Here is a 25206-nt window from a genome sequence, read left to right as displayed (position 1 = left end):
TTACTTGGCTCTCAGTTCAGGGATTAAAAATTCATAAAAAGGGTGTGAAAGATGTTGGACACTATACATTTCTCTTTCGATTTAAATTCCACCTGCATGACTAAGCTTTTAGTCTCGTTCTTCAAGGTTATGGCAAAATTTCATTCTATCAATTAAGATCTTTATTACTGGGATTTAATTAACCAGCAAGGGAGAATGGGGCAACTCAGCAACACAGTTTGTTGCATTGAAGAGGATGGAAAGTATAATGCTCCTTAAGAAAAGGGCTAAATCTAAGATGCAGATCCACACATTATTCTGCTCACTTTCTTTCCAAGTAAGCAGACAAAAAAGATGAGGATTTAGAATATCTATTTATTGTTCGGATGGTAAAGAAAAGCACTACAAACATGTGGCTGAGAAAACAAGGTATTAAAAAGTCAGAGGGTGCTTGACCACTGCAAGTTGTTTCAGCAATATTGTCTTCTCAAAGAGTGTTTATGCCATAATTGTCATCTATTTAACATAGCACATTTTCACAACAATTACAGAAGTAGTATTATGGAGTTGGCAATTTTATGGTGACCTCTGATGGGGATAATGGGGAACTGGAAATTACTTACATGACAATTTTTGCTGGCATAAGTTTCATCACAGATTATAAAAGGATTACTCCAATATGGCACTGACAGTTAAAATTACATTTGCATTTTGCTGAAAAAATGAAAAACACAAAAGTACCATAGACCTCATTTCTAATTAAAATATGACATAGATGAAGGACCCAGAATTTGTCAATTCTTCCTTCTGAGTTGCTCCTTGCTATTCAACTCAGGCTTCACCATAATAATATAACATTTAGGTGTAAATATACAGCCTAGTAAACCAGCACTGGAGGCCAAGATGGAGAAGATCTCCACAGCCACCATATATTTTCCTTTGGTGCTTAAGTAAGTTGGAACAAAGGACAGCCACACACTGCAAAATACCAGCATGCTGAAGGTGATAAACTTGGCTTCATTAAAACTGTCAGGTAACTTCCTGGCTAGGAAGGCTACAGAGAAGCTGACAATGGCCAGCAAGCCCATAAACCCCAAGACACAGTAGAACATGGTGACTGACCCTTCATTACATTGCAGAACAATTTCTTTATTCATTGAGTGCATGTCTGAATCTGGGAATGGGGGAGAAGTTGCCAGCCACACAGTACAAAGAGCAGCTTGAATCAAGGAACACGAAAGGAGAATGAAAATGGCCTGTTGTTTTCCCACCCATTTCCTCATGCTGGAACCTGGTTTGGTGACCATGAAAGCAAGGACCACAGTGATTGTCTTGGCCAACACACAAGAAACTGCCACTGAAAAGATGATGCCAAAAGCTGTTTGTCGAAGGAGACATGTCACTTTCTCAGGGTGACCAATGAATAGAAGAGCACAGAGGAAAGAAAGCAAGAGGGAGATGAGGAGAGTGTAGGAGAGGTTGCGGTTGTTGGCTTTGACTATGGGAGTGTCCCGGTGCTTAATGAAAATCCAAAGCACCAACCCTGTGATGAAAGCAAAAGAGAGAGCAAAACAGGCCAAAGAGATCCCCAGTGGTTCTCCATAAGACAAGAAACTTATATCTTTTGGAATGCATGAATCTTTTTCCACGTTTGGGTAATAATCTTGTGGGCATTGAAAGCATTCATCCATGTCTGAAAAAGAGAAGCCAGATTTCTATACAGCATTTATGTCAAGTATAAAAAATGTACCAATTTAATTAGAATGAAAGTTGCCATGCTGATATCAGAAATGCAAGTTTGCAGTCTCCTCATGCATGGGCCACACATGTCTTTGGAAGACAAGTGGTATCACCTCACAAATACTACCAATTGGAAAGCATCTGGAACATGTCTATTTCCTCTTTATGTTAATTCTAAATGTGTGTTTTTAACCATCATTTCCTCCATTTTTATTTCTGCATTAATCTGAATATTCCTACTAAAATACATATTTAAATGTATGTGGTGCTAGATTTTGATTGCTGAGAACTGTGTTGAACAACATTTAAGTGAAGGGTCAGATCCAAACAATACAGATGTTCTAATCTGCACCTTTATCTAAGAATTGTTCTTTAGTTAATTTACTACCAGAATCTGCAGATATTTAATTCCTCCAAGCCTCTCAGCATCACTGCCTCCAGCAAGTTTCAATAAATTATTAGGACTGGTATTAGTTCTACCATGGTGTTAATTGAATCATGGTGTTGACTAGGAGAGCACTGAGATCTGTAACAAAATTTTGCAGTGTTGGAATCCCACTGTTCAGTATTTTCCATTCCACTTCATCTCTTATCATATATTGTTTTCTGCCTCAACACATCAGTCTCCATCCCATAGCCATTTAACACACCCTGTATTCATTAAGTGGGGGCTGGTGCTGCTGCAAGCCTAGTGCTTCTTCCAAGGAAGTTTGTATATCACCACCTGGTGTTTGAACTCTGATTTTTTCCCCCTACATGATGACTGGCATTCAGAGAGCTGAGATTCATATTAGTACTCCAAACCCCCATATCAGCAGCCCCAGTCATCCTTAAATTCTGAGCATTTCCCTTGAACATGATTTCCCTTACCCGTCTGGTTGGAAATCTTTCCTTCTGGACATGGGAGGCAATCATAGCAGCAAAATGGGTCTCCTTCCTTCTTTGCCTTATGATATCCCAAACGGCAATGGTCATTACAAAGAGAAAGGGGCTGTGCCTGTCCACAAATGAAAGAGGATCATGGTTTCTCCTTTGGAAAATTCCATATCAATAGTGTTCTGTATTATGGAAATCTGCTGAGCTATCTCATACAGGCCAGCCAATGGAGGTCAGGAGCCAGAAAGCTATTAAAGGTAAAGGTAAAGGTACCCCTGCCCGTCCGGGCCAGTCGTGACCGACTCTAGGGTTGCGCGCTCATCTCGCTCAAGAGGCTGGGAGCCGGCGCTGTCCGAAGACACTTCCGGGTCACATGGCAAGCGTGACGAAGCTGCATCTGGCGAGCCAGCACCAGCGCCATACACAGAAACGCCGTTTACCTTCCCGCTATAAAGCAGTCCCTATTTATCTACTTGCACTTAGGGGTGCTTTCGAACTGCTAGGTTGGCAGGAGCTGGGACCGAACGGCGGGAGCTCACCCCGTCGCGGGGATTCGAACCGCTGACCTTACGATCAGCAAGTCCTAGGCACTGAGGTTTTGCCCACAGCGCCACCAAGAAAGCTATTAAAGACTAACATTTCATTAATCCAGTTACAGCCCCCTTTGGTTGGTCATTTCTGCACTACTTCACTTCATCATGTTATTTAAGTACGTCACATCTAGCTAGAGGAGCATGTTAGAAGAGGGAAGATGAAGAAGAAATGATGAGAAACATATAACTTCACTTTCTTACCCTTTTCAAGGCTTATTGGCCTAGAGATATGACCAGGCTTCTATCAAGATATTTTTCAATGTGTGGAACATGAGGAGCCATAGACAATCATCACAGAGCCAGGATAGGATGAACTCAGGTGGGGAAAGATGGTGGCAGTTTATCTAAAGTCTTACTCCATCTGGCTAATACTCACAACTGGAGATGCCATTGAAACAGTTAATTATAATTAGATTTCATCTCATTGCAGAAATGATTGACTGTTTAATAAATATGATGTCAGGGAACTGCCATCGGAAGGAAGGGAGGTGGAAGGGCTCACACAGGTTGGGAGAGACTCAGCAGCTGAAGAGGGAACCAGTAGGGGGAGAAGAGCTGAGCTGAGGGAAAGTGAGCAGGAGGGATGGCTCCGAGACACTTCCAGCGAAAACAGTGGGGAGGTTTCAGGACCTCCTGTAGGGACACCCACTCCTCGCCGGAAACTGTCACGCAGAGAGTCCAGAAGACGTGTTTCCGTTAAGGAGCTTTTATGTTGGAAGCGATTCCGAAAGCAACCACTGTCGGAATCTGCAAGCGACTGACAGAGCCATGTTTAAGGGGCTCCGTTACAGACAGAGGTTTGCAAACTTGACCAAACTCTGAGGGACTTGGATTTTACGCACAAGCAGCTCATCGTCCCATCACAGCATTCCGACAGTCTCTGTGAGCAGTTTGTGCAGGAGAAGGCATCATGAGCAACCCAGCCGGAACCGGAGAAGCAGGAGCTGGAGCGGGTCCAAGCCTGGAGGAAAGGTACCGGGCGTTGGAGGTCCAGCTAGCGCTGCAGACGGCGAGGCTCGAGGAGAGGAGGGCTCAAGATGCAGAGAAGGGGAAAACCACCCCGCTCGCCAGAAAGTTGCCAGGATTGGTGCAGAAGTTTGGGGGGGAGGCCAAGGACTATCATGCCTTTAGGACAGAGATGCAATATGCCCTTAATCTGCAGTTTGATGACTTTCCCGACGAGGAATCGCGGGTGGCTTTTGTGATTGGGCATCTCGAAAAGGGGGTGAAAGACTGGGTGAGGCCCCTGATGGCAACAAACAATGACATCCTGAAGGATACGAGGAAGTTTTTTCGTGCTATGGATTTGATGTTTTCCAGCGATATTGAGCAGGGAGTGGTACGCAGACAGTTAATGGCGTGCAAACAGGGGAGCCGATCTGTGCGTGAGTACTGGACTGAGTTTACCATGTTGATCCATAAATTGGGGTGGGATCTATCGGCGGAACCCATTCAAATGCTCTTTGAAGAAGGGCTTGCTTCGGCGGTAAAGGATGAACTTTCCCGGGCGCCCAGGGCGGAGTCTATGGACCAGCTGACCAAATCAGCGCTGACCATAGGAGCGCGCCAAGAGGCGAGAGCCTTGGAGAGGCGGGAAGGGAAGGGGGAACGTTGGAGGGAGCTTCGCATTCCAGAGATTCCAGAGCCACCGTTCCCGCCGGGAGAGCCAATGGAAATTGGAACAGCGCGCGCGTGCGCAGTTTCAAAGCCCAGTGAAGAGCGGAAGAAGGAGGGAAAGGGCGCCAAGAAATGTTATCTCTGCCAACAGCCAGGTCATTTTGCCAGAGTCTGCCCCCAAAGAAAGGAATGGCAAGGAATGGCGGGAGCTGTTGGGGAGAGGGAGGAAAAGGTACCGGAGCAAGTAAAAGCCAACGCCTGGCTGCCACCGTCGGGGCACAGCAGCCAGGCCAAAGAGCAGTGAAAGTGCCCACGCCGGAACCTCCTAAACCCGCCCTAGTGATAGAGGTGTTACTAGAGCTGCCTAACGGACACCCACTAAAGATAAAGGCGCTATTGGACTCAGGCAGCTCCTGCAATTTCATGAGTAAGGAGTTTGCTGCTGAGCACCAGATACAGACTATCCCTTTAAGTAACCCTTTGCAGGTGACCACGATCGATGGAAGGGAGCTGCTGGGAGGAGAAGTCAGCCAGCAGACCGTCCCAATGATAATGAGGGTAGCAAGACACACTGAGCTAATAGCGTTTAATGTGGCTACCTTGGGAGGAGCTCCCATTATTTTGGGGATGAGCTGGCTAGCGTTACATGATCCGCTAGTGGGCTGGCATCAGAGAGTGGTCTCCTTTGGGTCAGCACATTGTCTAGAACACTGCAAAGAGCGGGAGGCTCAAGGAGGGGCCAGAGCCACTCTAGCAGGGACGGAAGTAACGGAGAAGGGGAAGGTTCCCCAACAATACGCCGACCTGAGCAACGTCTTCAGCGAGAGGGAGGCAGACAAACTACCCCCACATAGGCCCTTTGACTGTCAAATCAATTTACTCCCTGGGGCACAGCTCCCTGTAGGCAAGCTGTACGCCATGTCAGACAGAGAGATGCAGGAGCTAAAGGAGTTCATTGACAAGAACCTGAAGAGAGGGTTCATCAGAGAGTCCAGGGCGGTGGGGGGCAGCCCAGTGTTTTTTGTGGACAAAAAAAACACGGACTAACCCAGGCTTGTAGTGGACTTCAGGGCCTTAAATGCAGTGTCAGAACCAGTGACTTTCCCAATGCCCAGAATTGATGACATTTTGACAAGGGTCAGGAAGGGAAAGATTTTTACTAAACTGGACCTGAGGGGGGCGTACAACCTGATACGAATAAGGAAGGGGGATGAATGGAAAACCACCATGTTCACCCCTTTGGGGGCATTTGAATATTTAGTTATGCCCTTCAGCCTACAAGGAGGCTCCGCGTGCTTTCAATCGTTTATGAACCACGTCCTGGGGCCTTTGCTTTACAAGAATTGTGTGGCCTTCTTAGATGACGTGCTAGTATATTCAGAGAATGAGGAGCAGCATGTAAAAGACGTCAGGGAAGTGTTGGGCAGACTGCAAGCCAATCAGCTGTGGGTGAAGCTAGAGAAGTGTCAGTTTCATGCCAAGGAGGTGGAATTCCTGGGGTACCGCTTGTCGGACAAGGGATTGGCCATGGATCCTGGCAAGGTCCAAGCGGTACTGGAATGGAAAACACCGAAAACAAGGAAGGATGTGCAAAGATTCCTTGGATTTGGAAACTTCTATCGGAAGTTCATCAGAAATTTTGCCCACTTGACGGCTCCCATTACGGACTGTCTCAGCAGTAAGAGGAAATTCGTTTGGACGGCGGAGGCGGAGCGAGCTTTTGAGGAACTGAAAAGGGCGTTCGCTTCGGAAGAACAGCTCCTGCATGTGGATTTACAAAAACCGATGCGAGTGGAGACGGACGCATCAGACCGGGCTGTGGGGGCGGTGCTTTTGCAGCCTGGGAAGGAGGAGTCAGAGTGGAGACCGTGTGCCTTTTTTTCGCGAAAGCTGAACAAATCTGAGAGGAACTACACGGTGTATGACCGAGAACTACTTGCCATTCATGAAGCGTTCAGGAGATGGAGGCATTTATTAATTGGGGCACAACATAAGGTGCAAGTGTGCACGGACCACAAGAACTTAGAGTATTGGAGAACGGCACGAGTGCTCAACCAACGGCAAGTGTGATGGGCCCAGGAGTTCTCCAAATTTCACTTTGAAATCTGTTATGTGCCAGGTCCAGAAAATGTTAGGGCGGACGCTCTCTCACGCAAACCTGAATATTTGGAAGGGGAGGGGGCACCCGAAGAGAGACATGTCATCCCAGAGGACCGCTGGGTGTGTGGGGCGGCATTGGTGGGGCAAAGAGAACTGGTAGAGGAAACAGAGAATGATGAATATGCCCAGAATAAGCTCAGAGGTCTTAGGGGTGAGGGAGAGGAACCAGGGGGTTTTGAGGAAAGAAATGGAGCGTTGTATTACAAAGGGGCACTGTATATCCCCGAAGGAGACTTAAGGGGGAGGGTACTCAAGCAGTTGCACGACAGCCCCACAGCGGGGCATTTTGGACAACACAAAACCATGTGGTTGGTCACCAGGGAATTTTGGTGGCCTAAGGTGAGGGAAGATGTACGGGAGTATGTAAGAGGGTGTGAGCAATGCCAGCGAGCCAAAGGGGAGAGGCGGGCGCCGGCGGGGCTATTAGAACCCTTACCAACCCCAGAACGACCTTGGGAGGCAGTGTCGATAGATTTTATGACTGATCTGCCGAAGTCCAAGGGGAAAACAGCCATCATGGTGGTGGTAGACCTACTGACAAAGATGTGCCACTTTGTAGCCTGTTCGCATGCAGTCACGGCGGAAGAGACAGCGAAGTTATTTGTAGAACACATTTTTAGGTTGCACGGGGTGCCATTGAGGGTGGTCTCAGACCGACGAAAACAATTTACTTCCAGGTTCTGGAGGAAGCTCATGAGCTTACTGCAGGTGGAGGTCAACTTTTCGACTGCCCGGCACCCTGAAACCAACGGGCAGGCGGAAAGAGCAAACGGTGTCCTCCAGCAATACCTGAGGTGTTATGTCAATGACAGAGAGAATGACTGGGTAGAGAAGTTGGCGCTGGCGGAATTTGCCTACAACAATGCAGAGAATGTGTCCACAGGGATGAGCCCCTTCTTGGCTAATTATGGGTGTCATCCCAGGGCATTCCCAGGGGGAGGAGGGGAGAGATGGAGCATCCCGGCAGCCGAGCATTTTGTAGAAGAAATGGAAGCAATCCATCGTCAGCTCCAACTCAACTTAGAAAGGGCGAAGGAAGAATACAAGAGGCAGGCAGACAAGAACCGAAGGGAAGGTGAAACCATAAGGGTGGGAGATCGGGTGTGGCTGTCAACCCAAGGGTTGCCGTTCAAAGGAGGTTGTAAGAAATTAAGACCCAGGAGGTTGGGTCCCTTTGAGGTCATTCAACAAGTCAACCCAGTGGCTTTCAGGCTCCGGTTACCCAACCACATGAAACTGCACCCAGTATTTCACAGGTCGTTACTGTCACCGTATGAGGGGGGACGAGAAGGGATGTCCACTCGGGGACCGATCATAGAAGAAAGGGAATGCAGCAGCCATGTGGCAGAAATCCTCGACGCCAGGTGGAAGGGGGATCAGGTGGAGTATTTGGTAGCGTGGGAAGGAGAACCGGAGTCAGAAAACACTTGGGTAATGGCCGAAGATATCAATGACGAGGTATTGATAGAAACGTTCCATCAAAGGTTCCCAAGGAAACCTCAGCCTGTGGAGAGGTTCCGGAGGGAATACTTTGGGACCACCGATGAGGAGGAGGAGTTGGAAGGATTCACGGATTCGGAAGGGGAAGGGGAGATGGACTCTGAGGAGGAGGAGTACTTCGAGACCAGGAACCGCGACAGGTGGAGAGAAGTGTTTGAGACATCGGAAGGTGAAGGAAGTTCCTTCCGGGGTTTTGCCTCCTCACCGCCCATAGAGGAGGGGGCGGGAGGGGGTGAAGGGGGCCCTGGAGGGGAGGTGGATGTCAGGGAACTGCCATCGGAAGGAAGGGAGGTGGAAGGGCTCACACAGGTTGGGAGAGACTCAGCAGCTGAAGAGGGAACCAGTAGGGGGAGAAGAGCTGAGCTGAGGGAAAGTGAGCAGGAGGGATGGCTCCGAGACACTTCCAGCGAAAACAGTGGGGAGGTTTCAGGACCTCCTGTAGGGACACCCACTCCTCGCCGGAAACTGTCACGCAGAGAGTCCAGAAGACGTGTTTCCGTTAAGGAGCTTTTATGTTGGAAGCGATTCCGAAAGCAACCACTGTCGGAATCTGCAAGCGACTGACAGAGCCATGTTTAAGGGGCTCCGTTACAGACAGAGGTTTGCAAACTTGACCAAACTCTGAGGGACTTGGATTTTACGCACAAGCAGCTCATCGTCCCATCACATATGAGGACTTTATTGAATTCCAGTCCTTGCATCTAATGTCATTCTGGAGCCCATGTGGAAATATATTGGGTTAATTTTAGGATTCCACGATGGCAATACATCTGGAACAATGGCAATATCTCTGGAATGTCTGGACCCACTGCCAACACTGCTAAGAACAGCAGCAGCAGCAGCAACAACAACAACAGCTATTATTTATACCCTGCCCATCAGACTGGGGTGGCCCAGCCATTCTGGGTGGTAACTTTTGTAGATATCATAGAAATTGGAACTCTGTACAGCACCTTGTTTTTTGAAACACATTAGCAGTAATTTGTATTATATGCTGTGGTCTAAAACACAGAGCCTAGGGCTTGCCAATCAGAAGGTCAGTGGTTCGAATCCCTGCGACAGAGTGAGCTCCCATTGCTCGGTCCTTGCTTCTGCCAACCTAGCAGTTCCAAAGTACGTCAAAGTACAAATAGATAATTAGGTACCACTCCAGCAGGAAGGTAAACGACGTTTCCATGCGCTGCTCTGGTTCGCCAGAAGCGGCTTAGTCATGCTAGCCACATGACCCGGAAAAACTGTCTGTGAACGAACGCCGGCTCCCTCGGCCTGTAAAGCGAGATGAGCAACGCAACCCCAGAGTCGTCCGTGACTGAACTTAACGGTAAGAGGTCCCTTTACCTTTTATCCTTCATAAGTGCACACTAAATTACAAAGTTTGAAGTCAAATGTATCCATATAACTTCAAAGGTTTCCAGGAGGAAGATCTTTGGTTAAAAAAAATGGGTGACATAATCTACTTGTCACAATAGAGAAGACCACTACACATACACTACAGGACGCGGGTGGCAGTGTGGGTTAAACCACAGAGCCTAGGACCTGCTGAACAGAAGGTCGGCAGTTCGAATCCCCACGATGGGTGAGCTTCCATTGCTCAATCTCTGCTCCTGCCAACCTAGCAGTTCGAAAGCATGTCAAAGTGCAAGTAGTTAAATAGGTACCGCTCCAGAGGTTGGTAAATGGCGTTTCCGTGTACTGCTCTGGTTCGCCAGAAGCAGCTTAGTCATGCTGGCCACATGACCCAGAAGCTGTACACTGGCTCCCTTGGCCAATAAAGCGAGAATGGACCTTACCTGGTTAAACCTGCTGGGCCACACAAGGTCTTTTTCACGAATACTGAGCGCTTCTCCTTGGGGAGCCATGGGATCAACTTTCCCAACTTTGACTCTATGAAAAGATTGGTTTGGGAATGTGACCCAATTGACGATATCAAATACGGCCTCTATCTCTCCATATTCATTGAAAGAAACTTTTTCCCCAGCACTGTTGTTAAATGAGGTGCTGGTCACAAAGTAGTTGAGCTGAATTGGTGGGGGAAATGTGAGCAATTCATGAGGATGTAAAAGTATGATGAGCAATTTATTAAATCTGTTTATAGATTACCATAATAGTGTACTGTATAAGGAATTGCTATTCTTTTTCTGGTCCGCAGCTAGAAATATAACACAACATTAGAAAACAGCTACTAACTGTTGTGGGTACTAATCAGTGGGATAACTAATTTTATCCCACTATGCTCTAGAAGCATGGTGGGATAAAATATGGAGTATTGCCCTGAGGGAGAAACTACAAAAGGATCTTAGAATTCTCAGACACACAAAGACCAAACATGTTTTGAAATTATATATATTAATTTATGTATTGTATACTGGAAAGGACAATATTGTCTTTTCATCAGCAGCTATACATGCTTGATTCTAAGACAATCTGTTAAGATGGAGAGTAGAAGATACCTAACTTTCTAATGGGCCTTAGAAAGCACTGCTAATAACAAGGCCAGTGGAAGTGATGATATTCCAGCTGAACTATTTAAAATTTTAAACGATGATGCTGTTAAGGTGCTACACTCAATATGCCAGCAAGTTTGGAAAACTCAGCAGTGGCCAGAGGATTGGAGAAGATCAGTCTACATCCCAATCCCAAAGAAGGTCAGTGCCAAAGAATGCTCCAACTACCGCACAATTGCACTCATTTCACACGCTAGCAAGGTTAAAATTCTACAAGGCAGGCTTAAGCAGTATGTGGACCGAGAACTCCCAGAAGTGCAAACTGGATTTCAAAGGGGCAGAGGAACCAGAGACCAAATTGCAAACATGTGTTGGATTATGGAGAAAGCTAGAGAGTTCCAGAAAGGCATCTACTTCTGCTTCATGGACTATGCAAAAGCCTTTGACTGTGTCGACCACAGCAAACTATGGCAAGTTCTTAAAGAAATGGGAGTGCCTGATCACCTCATCTGTCTCCTGAGAAATCTCTATGAGGGACAAGAAGCTACAGTTAGAACTGGATATGGAACAACCGATTGGTTCAAAATTGGGAAAGGAGTACGGCAAGGCTGTATATTGCATCCATTCTTAAGGAAATTAGCCCAGAGTGCTCACTGGAAGGACAGATCGTAAAGCTGAGGCTCCAATACTTTGGCCACCTCATGAGAAGAGAAGACTCCCTGGAAAAGACCCTGATGTTGGGAAAGATTGAGGGCACAAGGAGAAGGGGGCGACAGAGGACGAGATGGTTGGACAGTGTTCTCGAAGCTACAAACATGAGTCTGACCAAACTGCGGGAGGCAGTGGAAGACAGGAGTGCCTAGCGTGCTCTGGTCCATGGTGTCACAAAGAGTTGGACACGACTAAACAACAAACAACTGAGGTAAGCATTTCTAAATCTGTTGATTGTTTTGTGTTGTTTGCCCTTTAAAAAAAAGCATATGGAAAATCAAGAAAGAAAGAAAGAAAGAAAGAAAGAAAGAAAGAAAGAAAGAAAGAAAGAAAGAAAGATCCTAGCAAAAAAGTCATGTTGATGTTAAGTCTCAATAATCATAACTGTTAGTATGACAGCTGAGTGACATACTTCTATGTTTAATTCATTTTGTTGAAATGCTCAAAAGAATAAACATGCTGTCTAAACAATATCTTAGCATGATGTGCAAAAGACAATAAAGTGAATGGCAGGTGCATTTCTTTGGGGAGGTATATTTAGGATTAAATTTCATATTATGACTTTGTAAGCACAAAATATGTCAACTTGACATGCTTATTCAAAGCGTATTCTAATGGTTAATGTTATTGGTTGGAAATAATAATAATAATCCAAAACTTTGACCAGTCATTAAACAAAAGGCATTATGAGTGACATATACATCTATATCAAACCAAATGGGGAGCCACTCAGGAACAACAACAGGTCTGATTCAGCGGGATCATTTTATGGTCTAAATTTCTTAGTATGCTGAAGATATTACCTTCCACAGTTGTTGACTCAGAAGCTTCCATCTTCCTTCACCCACTCTTGCTCTATGGTTGAATCTCAATGAACTCATTGTATGCAAAGCGTGTGCCACAGTATAGACTGCATTGTAGATGCTGTAGCTGTGGCCGGTCATGGTCATTTCAAAAACCGATGCAGGAAGATTCTCCAGCTTCTCCTCCCCACTGCAGATTTTTGTATTCTCTCCATCTACCAGGGAAGGGCTGAAAGAACAAAGAAATGCTTCTTCCCAAAACTCCTGGAAAAGGTTATCTTTGTTTTCCAAAGTAGGTTTTATTATCTGAAGAAATTTCTGGAAACCTTCTATCTCATGGGAGTGAACAGATAAGTATATATTACCATGAAGAAAGTCCACGCGCCAGGTTCTCTGAAGGGGAACTGATGTGAAATCTATCTGGGATGTCATAATCCAGATTTTCCATTTTCCTTTTGTTGATTCATCCATAGTTTCTGAATACCTGGGAAATGTTCTCAAAACTGCCATGGTATTAATTTCGCCATGAATGATCATTGCATTAACAGTGCTGTTGTAGATAAGATGATATGTTTTATATGCCTCTTGCGCCATATCAAGAATACAACTCGAAAAAGTCATCATGGGTATTCTTAATATGAAATCAAAGCAAATACCTCTCTGGATAAACATGGGAACCACAGTGTGTACAAACCTCTCTACATTGTCATCATGCCCAGATAGGACCCCAATCCACGTCCACCTGAAATACAGCAATAACTGGAGAATCCCTTTATACATATGGGCCACATCTGGAAACAACTGGTGGTATAGAACAGCATCTGCTTTCTTATTTATCACTGGGGCAGAGCCATATATGAACTAAAGAAAAAGAAAATTATTTAAGCAAGGGGAAATGATATTGAAGAGGCCTGAACAAATCTTTTCAACAGTCACCACAGAGGAGAAATACATTGAAACTGCAAAGGCAGAGCTACGTTGGCCAAGTGGGTGCCCTCATGGAATATTGCAGTGGAGTGTTCACTGGCATATTTCACATAATGTCAGTTTAATTCATAGGTATTTGACACAATAATGATTAAGTGTTTTGGATAATACCTCCCATCAGTCCTAGTGAGCATAGACAATGATCAGGGATTATGACATTTGTGGTCTGCATTATTTGAAGGGCTCAGTCTTGGCTGTCCTTGTTTGTTCTAAGGAAATAAAACCTGAATTTAAAAATAATTGACATCTGTTAGTGTCTATGTAGTATATGTGTATGACTTAGTGGGATATTGGTCATAACTTAGATATTTATCTTACTTTGAGGACACCTTCTGGTTAATCCTATATTCCATAAAAGGGGTTAGCAAAGGCACATCAGGATAATGATTCATTTTGGAGATGAGAGTAGATTAGCAAGAGATATTTTTCCTCCCAGATATTTCAACAAGTTTATATGTTGAAGCATTGGAGCTTCTTCACAACATCGCCACCCGAACATAGCATGCACAAAAATCCCAAAAAAGCATGTTGAATATGATACTTTGGAAACAAATTTTATCTTCAATGTGCAAAGCCACATTTAAAGGCAAGAGATGTGACAAATTGTGTCTCAAAAACTGATCTGCCCCATGCACACGTTTTACCTGTGGAATATTGTAGATGCATAGAATATCTGCCATGTAGAGAGAGACCTCGGAAGTAGCTCCACCAATGACTGCTACTGGATTGCTCACCCTATCACATTTGTAGTTAGGGATGAATCTGCCCTGTGTAGAGAAGAGTTCCAATGAGGCCTGATAGGTCACTCGTGGACTGAAATAACTATTATAGATATGGAATCCCAGTGTAATATTGGGTAAGAGGTGTGGATTTTCATTGATCTCTTTTGCAGCAAATATTGAGGCCAGGAAATGCTGGTATATTTGGATCATAGCCCTGTAATTAGAGTTACATGCTATGTAATGGTGTGTTTGATTCAGAATATGATATGTACTTCATTTCAGTTAGGTACATGGAAAATAAATATATGGCATTCAGTAACAGGAACATCACAGAAGTATAACAAAATGTTGGCATTCTTCATCTTTGTTTATCTGCACAATTCTAATACAATTCTAGTGATGTTTTGAAAGATTTGTTAATGTAAGGATGTCTCTGAAATTATCCTTATCCCAATTTATTTTAGGATTGTAGTATTTCCATCAAGATTTTATATATTTGAATTACTCTGCGTTCTTTCCAAATTGGGACCAAGGCACCCAGTATGTAACATTTTCTCTTTAGATTTTTATTTTTAGGATTGTGTATACATTACTGTGTTTAAACATGGCTTGCTGGTCCTTGATATTTTTGCCTCTTTTCTGCTTTAATACATCAAAGCTAGGCATGTGTGACATCGGAAGGATGGGTCAAATCTCTCACTCTCACTCTCACTCTCACTCTCACTCTCTCTCCCTTTCTCTCTTACACACAAACACACAAAAAGTGTATGGTGTATTGTTTTTGTTGTAGTTTTTTAAAAAATAGATTAGTTGCAGGTCAGTAGAAGATAATAGATTGGATTTCAAATTTCCTGCAATGAGCATGTTTGGAGGAGATCTAAGGGAGCTTCCTCAGATACAAGTAAGCTCATTTGGAATCATATAAAAACCACATTTTTAGACCATTAACACTCGATTTTTGTTTTCTAGGACACCCAACCTGTTGCCCTGTTGTTGGACTATAACTCACCAAACCATTGGTCATGCTGGCTTGGGCTGACAGGAGTTGGAATCCAACAACATATGTAGAAGCAGGAGATGAAGAAGGTAATGGGACCCCTGACCGTTAGAATTTCTCCATCTTAGAAGTCTTCAGGCTTGATTTAAACAATTGAATTTGGCAATATTTGGATAAACTTTCATCCATTTCATTAGATGCATAAAGAGTAATATTTGTTTGTCCATGTCTTTCTTTCTTTCTTTCTTTCTTTCTTTCTTTCTTTCTTTCTTTCTTTCTTTCTTTCTTTCTCTCCATACCTCCAGCTCTCTTTCTTTCACACATGAACACACAAAGTGCAGATATTATTTAGATGAAAGGGAAGGGGTTACAGGCTGTGACAGTTCAGTCAAATCTTACATGCCCAGTGACGTTTCACAACAACAAGCAGTTGCTGAAAACATGAAACTAATAGCTCTGTTATTGTTCTGGAAGTATACTGTCCCTCTGTAAATAAATTGTAGATGTGGGGTTTATGAGGAATAGGAGTTTTAATTCAAAGGAAGAAATTTAGGTAGCTTACCAAAGATGATCTCCACCTCTTCCATCTTACCACATTTTGTGCGATGGGTTAGCCATGATCAGCTACAAGAATTTATAATCTCAGGTAACCCAAGGAAGTCAAAAGACATACTTGCCCAAAAGCAAATAAACCATGTGGCATATGTCAAGGGAAAAGATGGCATTCAGTTTAATGGAAAATATGTATTAAACATAAAACATTAATATATAATTAATCTTCTCCCATCCACTGGAGCTACCATTGGATAGACGGGGGGGGGGGGATTGAGGCAAATGTATGCTATGTATTTTTTTAATCTAAAAAAACTTACATGGGTTCTTCAAATATGTCATTAGAGGGACATTCTTTAAATTCGATTGAATTGGAAAATCTGTATATATAAGACATAATGCCAGCAATGATTTGGTCTCCTGGCTGGTAATACTTGTGAAGAATAGGAAGAGGGTCACGGCGGCTGCAGCTGATGTCAGGAATCTTGGACACCACCTGTGGCAAAAAAACTACTACCAACACTAGAAATGCTACTAACTTGCATAAAAAAATTCTTTCTGCCCACCAGTACACCTGCCAACACATTATCCTTCTCTGAATCCTGACTTAAATGGCTCTCAGTTGATCTATGTCTCCAACTATATCTCAGTGATCAGACTGACCCAGTGTGATTGTCTCCAGCCCCAGCTTGAAGTGATACTGGGGGTATTAAAAATCACATCCAGCCTTGTTGTTTCGTAGGTGGTTACCACAGTTCCCTTGGACATTAAGAAGTAGAGTAATCCTTACTAATTGGATAATTACAGGGTAGCTAATCTTCTCTTTCTGTTTCTATGAGATATTGCAGAAGAAAACATATTTATCACATCTCAGCAGAAGTTGCCTCTAGTCCAACTCACTGTATTTGCTGGTTTCATGAAAGTTGCAAATTAAGTCAGTTCATAAATATACATATGCAAATTTCAGTGGTCACTGAGAAACAACTGAGTAGGGATGGATTGTCCATTCCTTTCCATCTTGCCTGTGCTGAAATCATAGGTCCATTATGTCAAAATAGATCATTGTTGAAAATCTGCAAAGGGCTAGGTAAAGGGGCAATTTTAATAACAAAAAATAAACAATGATTATTCCAGTAGTGCTTTTTTTGGGGGGGGGGGTATTCACAACACTGAGAAAGACGTGTCCCACATCACCTCAGAATTAACTTCCTCCAACAGTGGTAAAGCAAAAAAGGTATCTTCCTGTCTTAACAGATTTATAAATGGAGTGGTGCTCCTTTAAGTGTTTGGCTTTCAAGTCGCTATGGGTCTTATCTTCATATGCTAACAACAATATCTCGAACTGTACTAGTAGTGAATATGCAGGTCTTTGAAAGAATAACACAAGAGGCTTGCTAGATACAATGTGCTTGTCAGCAGAATTAGGCTGCATGTGTATCTCATTAGTCTTTATGACATGGGAGTGTTAAAAGCATCACCAAAGCAAAGAGAATAGTTGTTACCTTTGAGAGTAATTGAAAACTTCAATCTGCATAGTGACATCTAGATAATCTTGGTGGATGTCACTCAGTTTTGAGATTTCCTGTCGCAATACATTCTGTCTAACATTTTTCTTGGCTCTCAGTTCAGGGATTTAGAATTCATAAAAAGGTGGTGAAAGATGTTGTACACTATGCATTTCAATATTGATTACATTAAAATTCCACTGCAAGTCATGTGAAAGTATTTTTGAAATGTGTTTCAGGATTCATCTAATGCAGAAGACTAAGCATTTAGTGTGGTTATTCGAGGTTATGGCAAAATTTCATTCTATCAATTAATATTTTTATTACTGTGATTTAATTAAACAGCAAAGGAGAATGGGGAAACTCAGCAACACAGTTTGTTGCACTGAAGAGGATGGAAAGTATAATTCTCATTAAGAAAAGGGCTAAATCTAAGATGCAGATCCACACATTATTCTGCTTAATTTCTTTCTAAGTAAACAGACAAAAAAGATGAGGATTTAGAATATCTATTTATTGCCCTGATGGTAAAGAAAAGCAGTACAAACATGTGGCTGAGAAAACAAGGTGTTAAAAAGTCAGAGGGTGCTTGACCACTGCAAGTTGTTTCAGCAATGTTGTCTTCTCAAAGAGCATTCATGCCACAATTCTTATCTATTTAACATAGCACATTTTCACAGCAATTACAAAAGTAGTATTATGCAGCTGGCAATTCTATGGTGACCTCTGAGGGGATAACAGGGAACTAGAGTTTACTAAAATGGCAATTTTTGCTGACATAAATTTCATGAGTTTACCAGCTCATATAACTAAGGAAGAGGCATGAAATAGGTGTGTCCCTCCTGGCCTCACCCCATGCCGTCACACCCTGGAACACCCCTTTTAAGAGATGTATACCTCCTCTCTTTGCATTTCATTTGGTGAGGAGAATTGAACAAGAATATATCACAGATTTGAAAAGGATTACTCCAATATGGCACTGACAGTTTAAATTACATTTGCATTTTGATGAAGAAAGGAAAAACACAAAAGTACCATAGACCACATTTCTAATTAAAATATGACATAGATGAAGGACCCAGAATTTCTCAATTCTTCCTTCTGAGTTGCTCCTTGCTATTCAACTCAGGCTTCACTACAATAATATAACATTTAGGTGAAAATATACAGCCTAGTAAACCAGCACTGGAGGCCAAGATGGAGAAGATCTCCACAGCCACCATATATTTTCCTTTTGTGCTTAAGTAAGTTGGAACAAAGGACAGCCACACACTGCAAAATACCAGCATGCTGAAGGTGATAAACTTGGCTTCATTAAAGCTGTCAGGTAACTTCCTGGCTAGGAAGGCTACAGAGAAGCTGACAATGGCCAGCAAGCCCATAAACCCCAAGACACAGTAGAACATGGTGACTGACCCTTCATTACATTGCAGAACAATTTCTTTACTCATTGAGTGCATGTCTAAATCTGGGAATGGGGGAGAAGTTGCCAGCCACACAGTACAAAGAGCAGCTTGAATCAAGGAACAGGAAAGAACAATGGAGGTGGCCTGTTGTTTCCCCACCCATTTCCTCATGCTGGACCCTGGTTTGGTGACCATGAAAGCAAGGACCACAATGATTGTCTTTGTCAACACACAAGAAACTGCCACTGAAAAGATGATGCCAAAAGCTGTTTGCCGAAGGAGACATGTCACTTTCTCAGGTCGACCGATGAATAGAAGAGCACAAAGGAAGGATAACAAGAGGGAGGTGAGGAGAGTATAGGAGAGGTTGCGGTTGTTGGCTTTGACTATGGGAGTTTCACGGTGCTTAATGAAGATCCAAAGCACCAAAGCTGCAAGGAAGGACAAGGAAAGAGCAAAACAGGCCAAAGAGATCCCCAGTGGTTCTCCATAAGACAAGAAACGTATGTCCTTTGGCACGCATGAATCCTTTTCCACATTTGGGTAATGATCCGGTGAGCACTGAAAGCATTCATCCATGTCTGAAAAAGAGAAGCCATAGGAGCACCACTACATGCATAATACTAAAATGATCAAAATGAAAATAACAAAACCTTAAAGAAGGGCTGCCAGGTTGAAATCTGTGAAGAAAAAAATAGTTTGCCACACTTCTCATGTAATTATATTATTAGCAACATGCCATATTCAGGAATGGTTCAAGTCCCACCCACCCCCAGACGTTAGGACCTATCTCAGCTTCTGAAGCTCAATGTTATCACTTATGGTCAGGATTCTAGCAGATTTTACTTGTTCACATCTTTTAACATCCCAACATTATTTGAACTTCCAGACTAATATGTGGTCGGGAGCACATTTGTATTCAGTTTTAGCTCTTCTCTGAATTATGAGACATGGTTCTTAGGTCTTGTTTTAAGAGAGATAGTGGCTGTTGCACCCTTAGCTTTCCCCCTGAAGTTCTTTCATGTTTCTGAAGTTTTCTGTCCTCCCCCCTCCCACTTATGATACCTCCTTCGTCTCATTTTATTTTATTTATTTGTTGTACATAATTACCAGCTGTCAATGGCTTGGACTGATCTTACTGAATATATCAGGCTGTATCCCCATATCTGGAAGCACAACCTTCGCTGAATTCTGAACAACTTTCCTGAATTTTTGAACAACTGAAGTAGTGTCTGAATATCTTAGTGCCAGTATATCCTTAAGGCTCTTTACATGATGTCTCTTACCTGTCTGGTTGGAAATCTTCCTTTCCGGACATATAATGCAATCATAGCAGCAAAATGGTTTCCCTTCCTTCTTTGTTTTTTGATAACCCAAAGGACAATTGGCATTACAAAGAGAAAGGGGCTGTGCCTGTCAAAAAATATAAGAGGATAATGGTGTCTATTTTGCAATATTGTGTATCCACAATGTATTATATTCTGTTAATTTGCTGAACTCTCATTTTATGTTAGAATAGGCAAGAGACATATAGGAAAGGGCAATCAAGGGCTCCTGGCCATGATGGCTTTGCTCTGTCTCCCACAGTTGGAGGCAACTTTTGTTCATTATTGTCATCCAATGTAGTGCACCTCTGGGGGAGAAGTTGAACTGATGCATTAGCAGTACGAAACCTGGGCAGTGTGCATCGAGCACTGGGTTACCAAGACAAAAAGACACCTTTGCCGACCTCATTGATGTGGTCCAAAGGAAAGCAGAGCCATATTTCACAGGTTTGGTTAGGGAAAGGAAACAAGCAAGCCCCATTGTGATAGAAGAACCCTTACGCTGCCTTCCCCTACATGAATATGATCCTCTGTAAATTTATCAAGTTTTATTTTTTCCAAGTAGTAAATTTGGTGGTAGTAGTGCAATAGTGGATGTAATGAGTGTCACTTAACTGGCAAAACATGGAAGATCTGCACACCCATGCCCTCTCTCCTACACTGAGCACATGGATGAACATAGCACAGAGCTAGGTCAGTATCTGAACCACGAATCATTTTGGAAGTGAAGGATAGGCTACAAAATATGAATTTATCTCACCTGGTTGAACCTGCTGGGCCACACAATGGCTTCTTCACAAATGCTGAACACTTCTTCTTGGGGAGCCATGGGGTCGATCTTTCCAACTTTCACTCTCCGAAAGGACTGGTTTGGAAATGTGACCCAGTTTATAATATCAAATCCAGACTCTAAGTCTCCATTTTGGTTGAAGGAAACTTTCTCCCCATCGCTATTATTAAATGAGATGCTTTTAACAAAGTGGTTGAGCTGTTTAGGAAAAAAAAGGATAGAACAAAAATGAAAATAAAAGAAAGCCAATTCATAAGGATATACAAACGACTTATCATCATTCCCACTTATTTACTGAACTGTTTAAAAGCTTTATACCAAGTAAAAATAGATATGGAGAGGGAAAGAGCCCTATAGGCCACCTTGAGCTTATTGCAGGAACAATGAGAGATACGTACAACAATAAACAGATACAGTAATAGACTACAATAATAAAATGTAATAGCGGCACTGATGAAGGAAGTGACTGGGCAGCTGTGAAACATGTCAGAATGGTATAGCCACCACTACATTTATGACCATGACGTGGTGAAGGGCAGAAGCAGAGGTTGGCTGCCTTGGGAATCCTTTGGACTTATCAATCACCATTTATACTCTACTTTTAGCATGCTCAGGACATTACCTTCCATAACTGTTCATTCTTAAATTTTACTCCTTCATTCACTATCATTCTTTTTTTGAAGCTAGTTGAATGCATGGCATGCAAAGCATGCGCAACCACATAGGCAGCTGTGAAGACACTGTAGCTGTGGCCAGTCATGCTCATTTCAAAAACAGATGCAGGAAGTGTCTCCAGTTTCTCCTCTCCACTGCAGATTTCTTCATCCTGCAGGGCTACCATGGAGTTGGAGAACAAACACCCAAATGCTTGTTCCCAGAAGACCCTAATGAAGCCATCAGCTTTCTCCGAGGTGGGGTTTCTCACCTGAAGAAATTTATGGAATCCTACAACCTCACTGGAGTGAATAGCAAAGGATATAGCACCATGGAGGAAGTCTATGTCCCAATCTCTTTGAAGGGGAATGGAAATGAAATCCATCTGAGCCGTCATGATCCAGACCTTACCATTTTTCTTTGTTGGTATATCCTCATGTTCTGCAACCCTGGGGAACACCCTCAGGATTATCATGGTATCGATTTCACCATGAATAACCAATGCATTAACCGTGCTTCTCATAAGAATTTTGTTTATTTCAAATCCCTCTTCAACCATGTCACCAATTTCACTGGAATATGACATTTTGGGGATTCTCATTATGAAATCAAAACAGACACCTCTCTGGGCAAACATGGGGATCACATTCTGTTCAAACCTCTCTCCATTGTCATCATGCCCAGACATCACACCAATCCATGTCCACTTGAAATATAGCAGTATCTGGAGAATTGCCTCATATTGATGCTCCAAATTTGGGAACATTTGGTGATAGAAAGCAGCTTGGGTTTTCTTATCTATCACTGGAGCAGAACCATATATGAACTAAAGGAAATGATTAAAAATTAAATGAGGGGGGAAAGACCATTATTTTATCATTACTCCAGGGAAGACATAGGTTGATTCCATTAACCATCAGTGTAGCGGGCAAGTGGCATTCATCTGACTGCCCTGCACTGAAGACTCTGTGGTGCATCATGAAGGCAAGTGGTAGGTGTGAGTCAGCTGTGAGCTTAGTGTAATATACTGCAAATATACTGTTGGAGTCAATCTGGCCCTTCCATAGGTGCTGCTACCTACCCCCTCACTTACCTGGTTCACTGAAGTGGCCCCAGTTTGGCAAGGTCAGGTAAAGACTACATCCCCCCTAACCAATATTATTTGGTGTTCTACAAGCAGAGATACCTCAGCAGAATAGATATGACCACAGAATGTTGACCTAGAGTTTAGAACCTACTTCATTCATTAATTTTTCTTTGTCTATTAATGTTTTCCATCCAACTAGTCAAGATCGAGTCTCAGGTGTGGTTGGGAGGTGATCCAGCAGGTTCTCCTTATGTTCTTTATTTAGCAAGGGATCAACTGATCAAACCCTTCCTGGCAAATTTGCCAGGAAAATCTGAAGCCTCCCATATTAAACATCTTTTGGAAGATAGGTCAAATGATATTACACTGGCTGTGGCAAAGTTTCTTTTGGAGGTTATTAAGAAACAAAGATCATTATGCCCTAGATAAAACCAAAGGACTGCCTTGGTTTTTCCCATCTGTATGTCTGGTCGTTTTAAATGTATCTAGTTTTGAAATTGTTTTGTGGGTCTTTGGACCACAACTTTTAAAAACAGTTAAAAAGGAAAGAGATGAGCAAATGGCTTGTTAATCTTTCCCACTGCATGCATACATCATACCTGTGGAATCTTATAGCTGCACAGGATATCTGCCATGTAGAGACAGACTTCAGAGATAGGTCCCCCAATGACTGCTACTAGATTGTTCTGACTATCACATTTATAGTTGGGGGTGAATCTGCCCTGTGTAGAGAAGAGTTCCAATGAGGCATGATAAGTCCATTTTGGAGTGAAATAGCTATTATAGATATGGAAGCCCAGAGTGACATTAGGTAAGATCTGGGGATTTTCATTGATCTCCTTTATAGCAAATATCAAGGCCAGAATATGCTGGTAGATCTGGGTCATCACCCTGTAATTAGAGTGACATGCAGTGTGACAGTGCATTTGCTACAAAATATGACATATACTTCCATGCAGTTCAAAGCATTCTTGAATAACACATGATCTAGGTAAGCATGATGAAATATTGTTACACAGAGCAGTTTTGTCCTCTGTGCTCACCAGCACAGTACTGATACAGTATTCAGTACATCTCTGAAATACTCCTCACCCCAATTTCTCTCAAAGATTTTGAAGGAGTCAGAGATTAAACCTAGGACTCTCTGCATTAAAACCAGATCCTCTACCCCTAAACTACAGCCCTTCTCTTTATCAATACTTGTTGAGAACATACGGCCAGGGCAAGGAGGAACTACTCAAAGAAAGCAATAAACACAGTAATCCAAAAGTCATTGAGGACTAAAATGACAAATGAATTTCCCTGCTCCAATCCCTGCTACATTTGTTACAACCAGGAAAGTATTAAATATTTAAGAGTCTTAAAATGAGAACATTATCATGATCACAGTGCTGAAGGGTAGAGTAAGAGAGGACAGATGTATAACATTTTTACAAAAAAGAAGAACTTTACACAGTATCTTCAAAGAGGTCGTTGGAAGGGCATGTTGTGAAAGCCATTGGACTGGAGAATCTGTATATCTGAGACATAATGCCAGCAATGATGAGGTTTCCAGGCTGATGAAACTTGTGAAGAATGGGAAGCGAGTTGCATTTGATGTCAGGAATCTTGCACGCCATATGAGGCAAAAAGACTAGAAGCAGGACTATAAATGCAACCAATTTCCCTGAGAGAATTCTGTCTCTACACCCATTCACTTGTCCCCACATCCTCCTTCGCTGAGTTTTGTGATGACCAGAACAGCTTGATTTGAAGGGCTGCACACTGTTGTATGAGGCGTGTCTCACACTGTGCGGACTAAGATGTGCCTGATCAGACTGGCAGAGTCCTCACTGTCTTCAGCTCCATGTAAGAAGTGCAAAGAGCATAGTAATATCATCCTTCTGCCTTGTAGTTTTGCTGGTGGTTACTACAGCTCCCTTGAAACATGAAGAAGTAGTAGGGTAATCATGACTAATTATTTAATTACAAGGGAGATAATCACCAATTTGGAAATGCACACTTACTCTGAGACATTGCAGAAATAACAGTGTTTATCACATCTGCTTCTAGATCACCTAAATTGGATGGCAAGAGATTCAGAGCCTTACAACAAATGACTTTTTAAAAAAGCCTTCAGAATAGTGAGAAGCTAAGAAGAAAAAGTACCACAAAAGAAGTCTGCATTTGCCTTAAAAGTTGCCAATTTATTTACTTTTAATTATATACCACTTAAATGCCAAAATGGCTTCCAAGTGGTTTAAAACTTTAAAATCAATTCATAATAATACTACAGAGCAACACTAGAACATTCTTAATGAAAGTATGATAATTAAAACAGTTTTAAAACAGTTAAAACCATAAATTCACAAATTCAGTTCAGGGGAGTGCTAGCCTAACAATATATATTACTTAGATCCATATATTTTTGTGGTTCCACTCTGAGCAGGACAAAGATGAATATCACCCAATGAATGTGGAAATCATAAGCCTTGCATAAACCAGACTTTTTAAGAAAGCTGTTTTCCATATTGCTTTTTGTGGAAGCTGAAATGTTTATATACTCTGAAGAATATTTATGACAATTCAAACAGAATTTAAGAAATAATTTAAAAACATACTCGTAAGCATAGAAATAGAATCCCAAAAGTTTTCAGCATTTGGTACATTGCATATTTATCATGTTAGCATTATTTCATTTCTATTCCTCTTTTCCTGTAAGGAGCTCAAGGTGGCTTACATCATTCTCCTGCTTCCCATTTTATTCTCACAGCAACCC

At 42.6% G+C, this 25206-nt stretch overlaps 1 protein-coding gene across 1 annotated transcript in view; it reads right to left on the bottom strand.

The window, feature by feature from the left end:
- Positions 1–20746, bottom strand: part of LOC308460911 (vomeronasal type-2 receptor 26-like) — a gene marked incomplete at both ends in the record, with an annotated part of 32771 nt that extends 12025 nt beyond the window's left edge. Inside the window, one exon of the mRNA XM_080977445.1 lies at positions 20678–20746. Within this exon, the coding sequence (XP_080833571.1) occupies positions 20678–20746 (69 nt within the window). The remainder of the gene's footprint in view (positions 1–20677) is intronic.
- Between the last annotated feature and the right edge of the window lie 4460 nt (positions 20747–25206).

The sequence above is a fragment of the Podarcis pityusensis genome (genome assembly GCF_964106645.2).
Source record: "Podarcis pityusensis genome assembly, chromosome: 13".
NCBI classification, from domain to species: domain Eukaryota; kingdom Metazoa; phylum Chordata; class Lepidosauria; order Squamata; family Lacertidae; genus Podarcis; species Podarcis pityusensis.
This window is presented reverse-complemented; position numbering and strand designations above follow the sequence as displayed.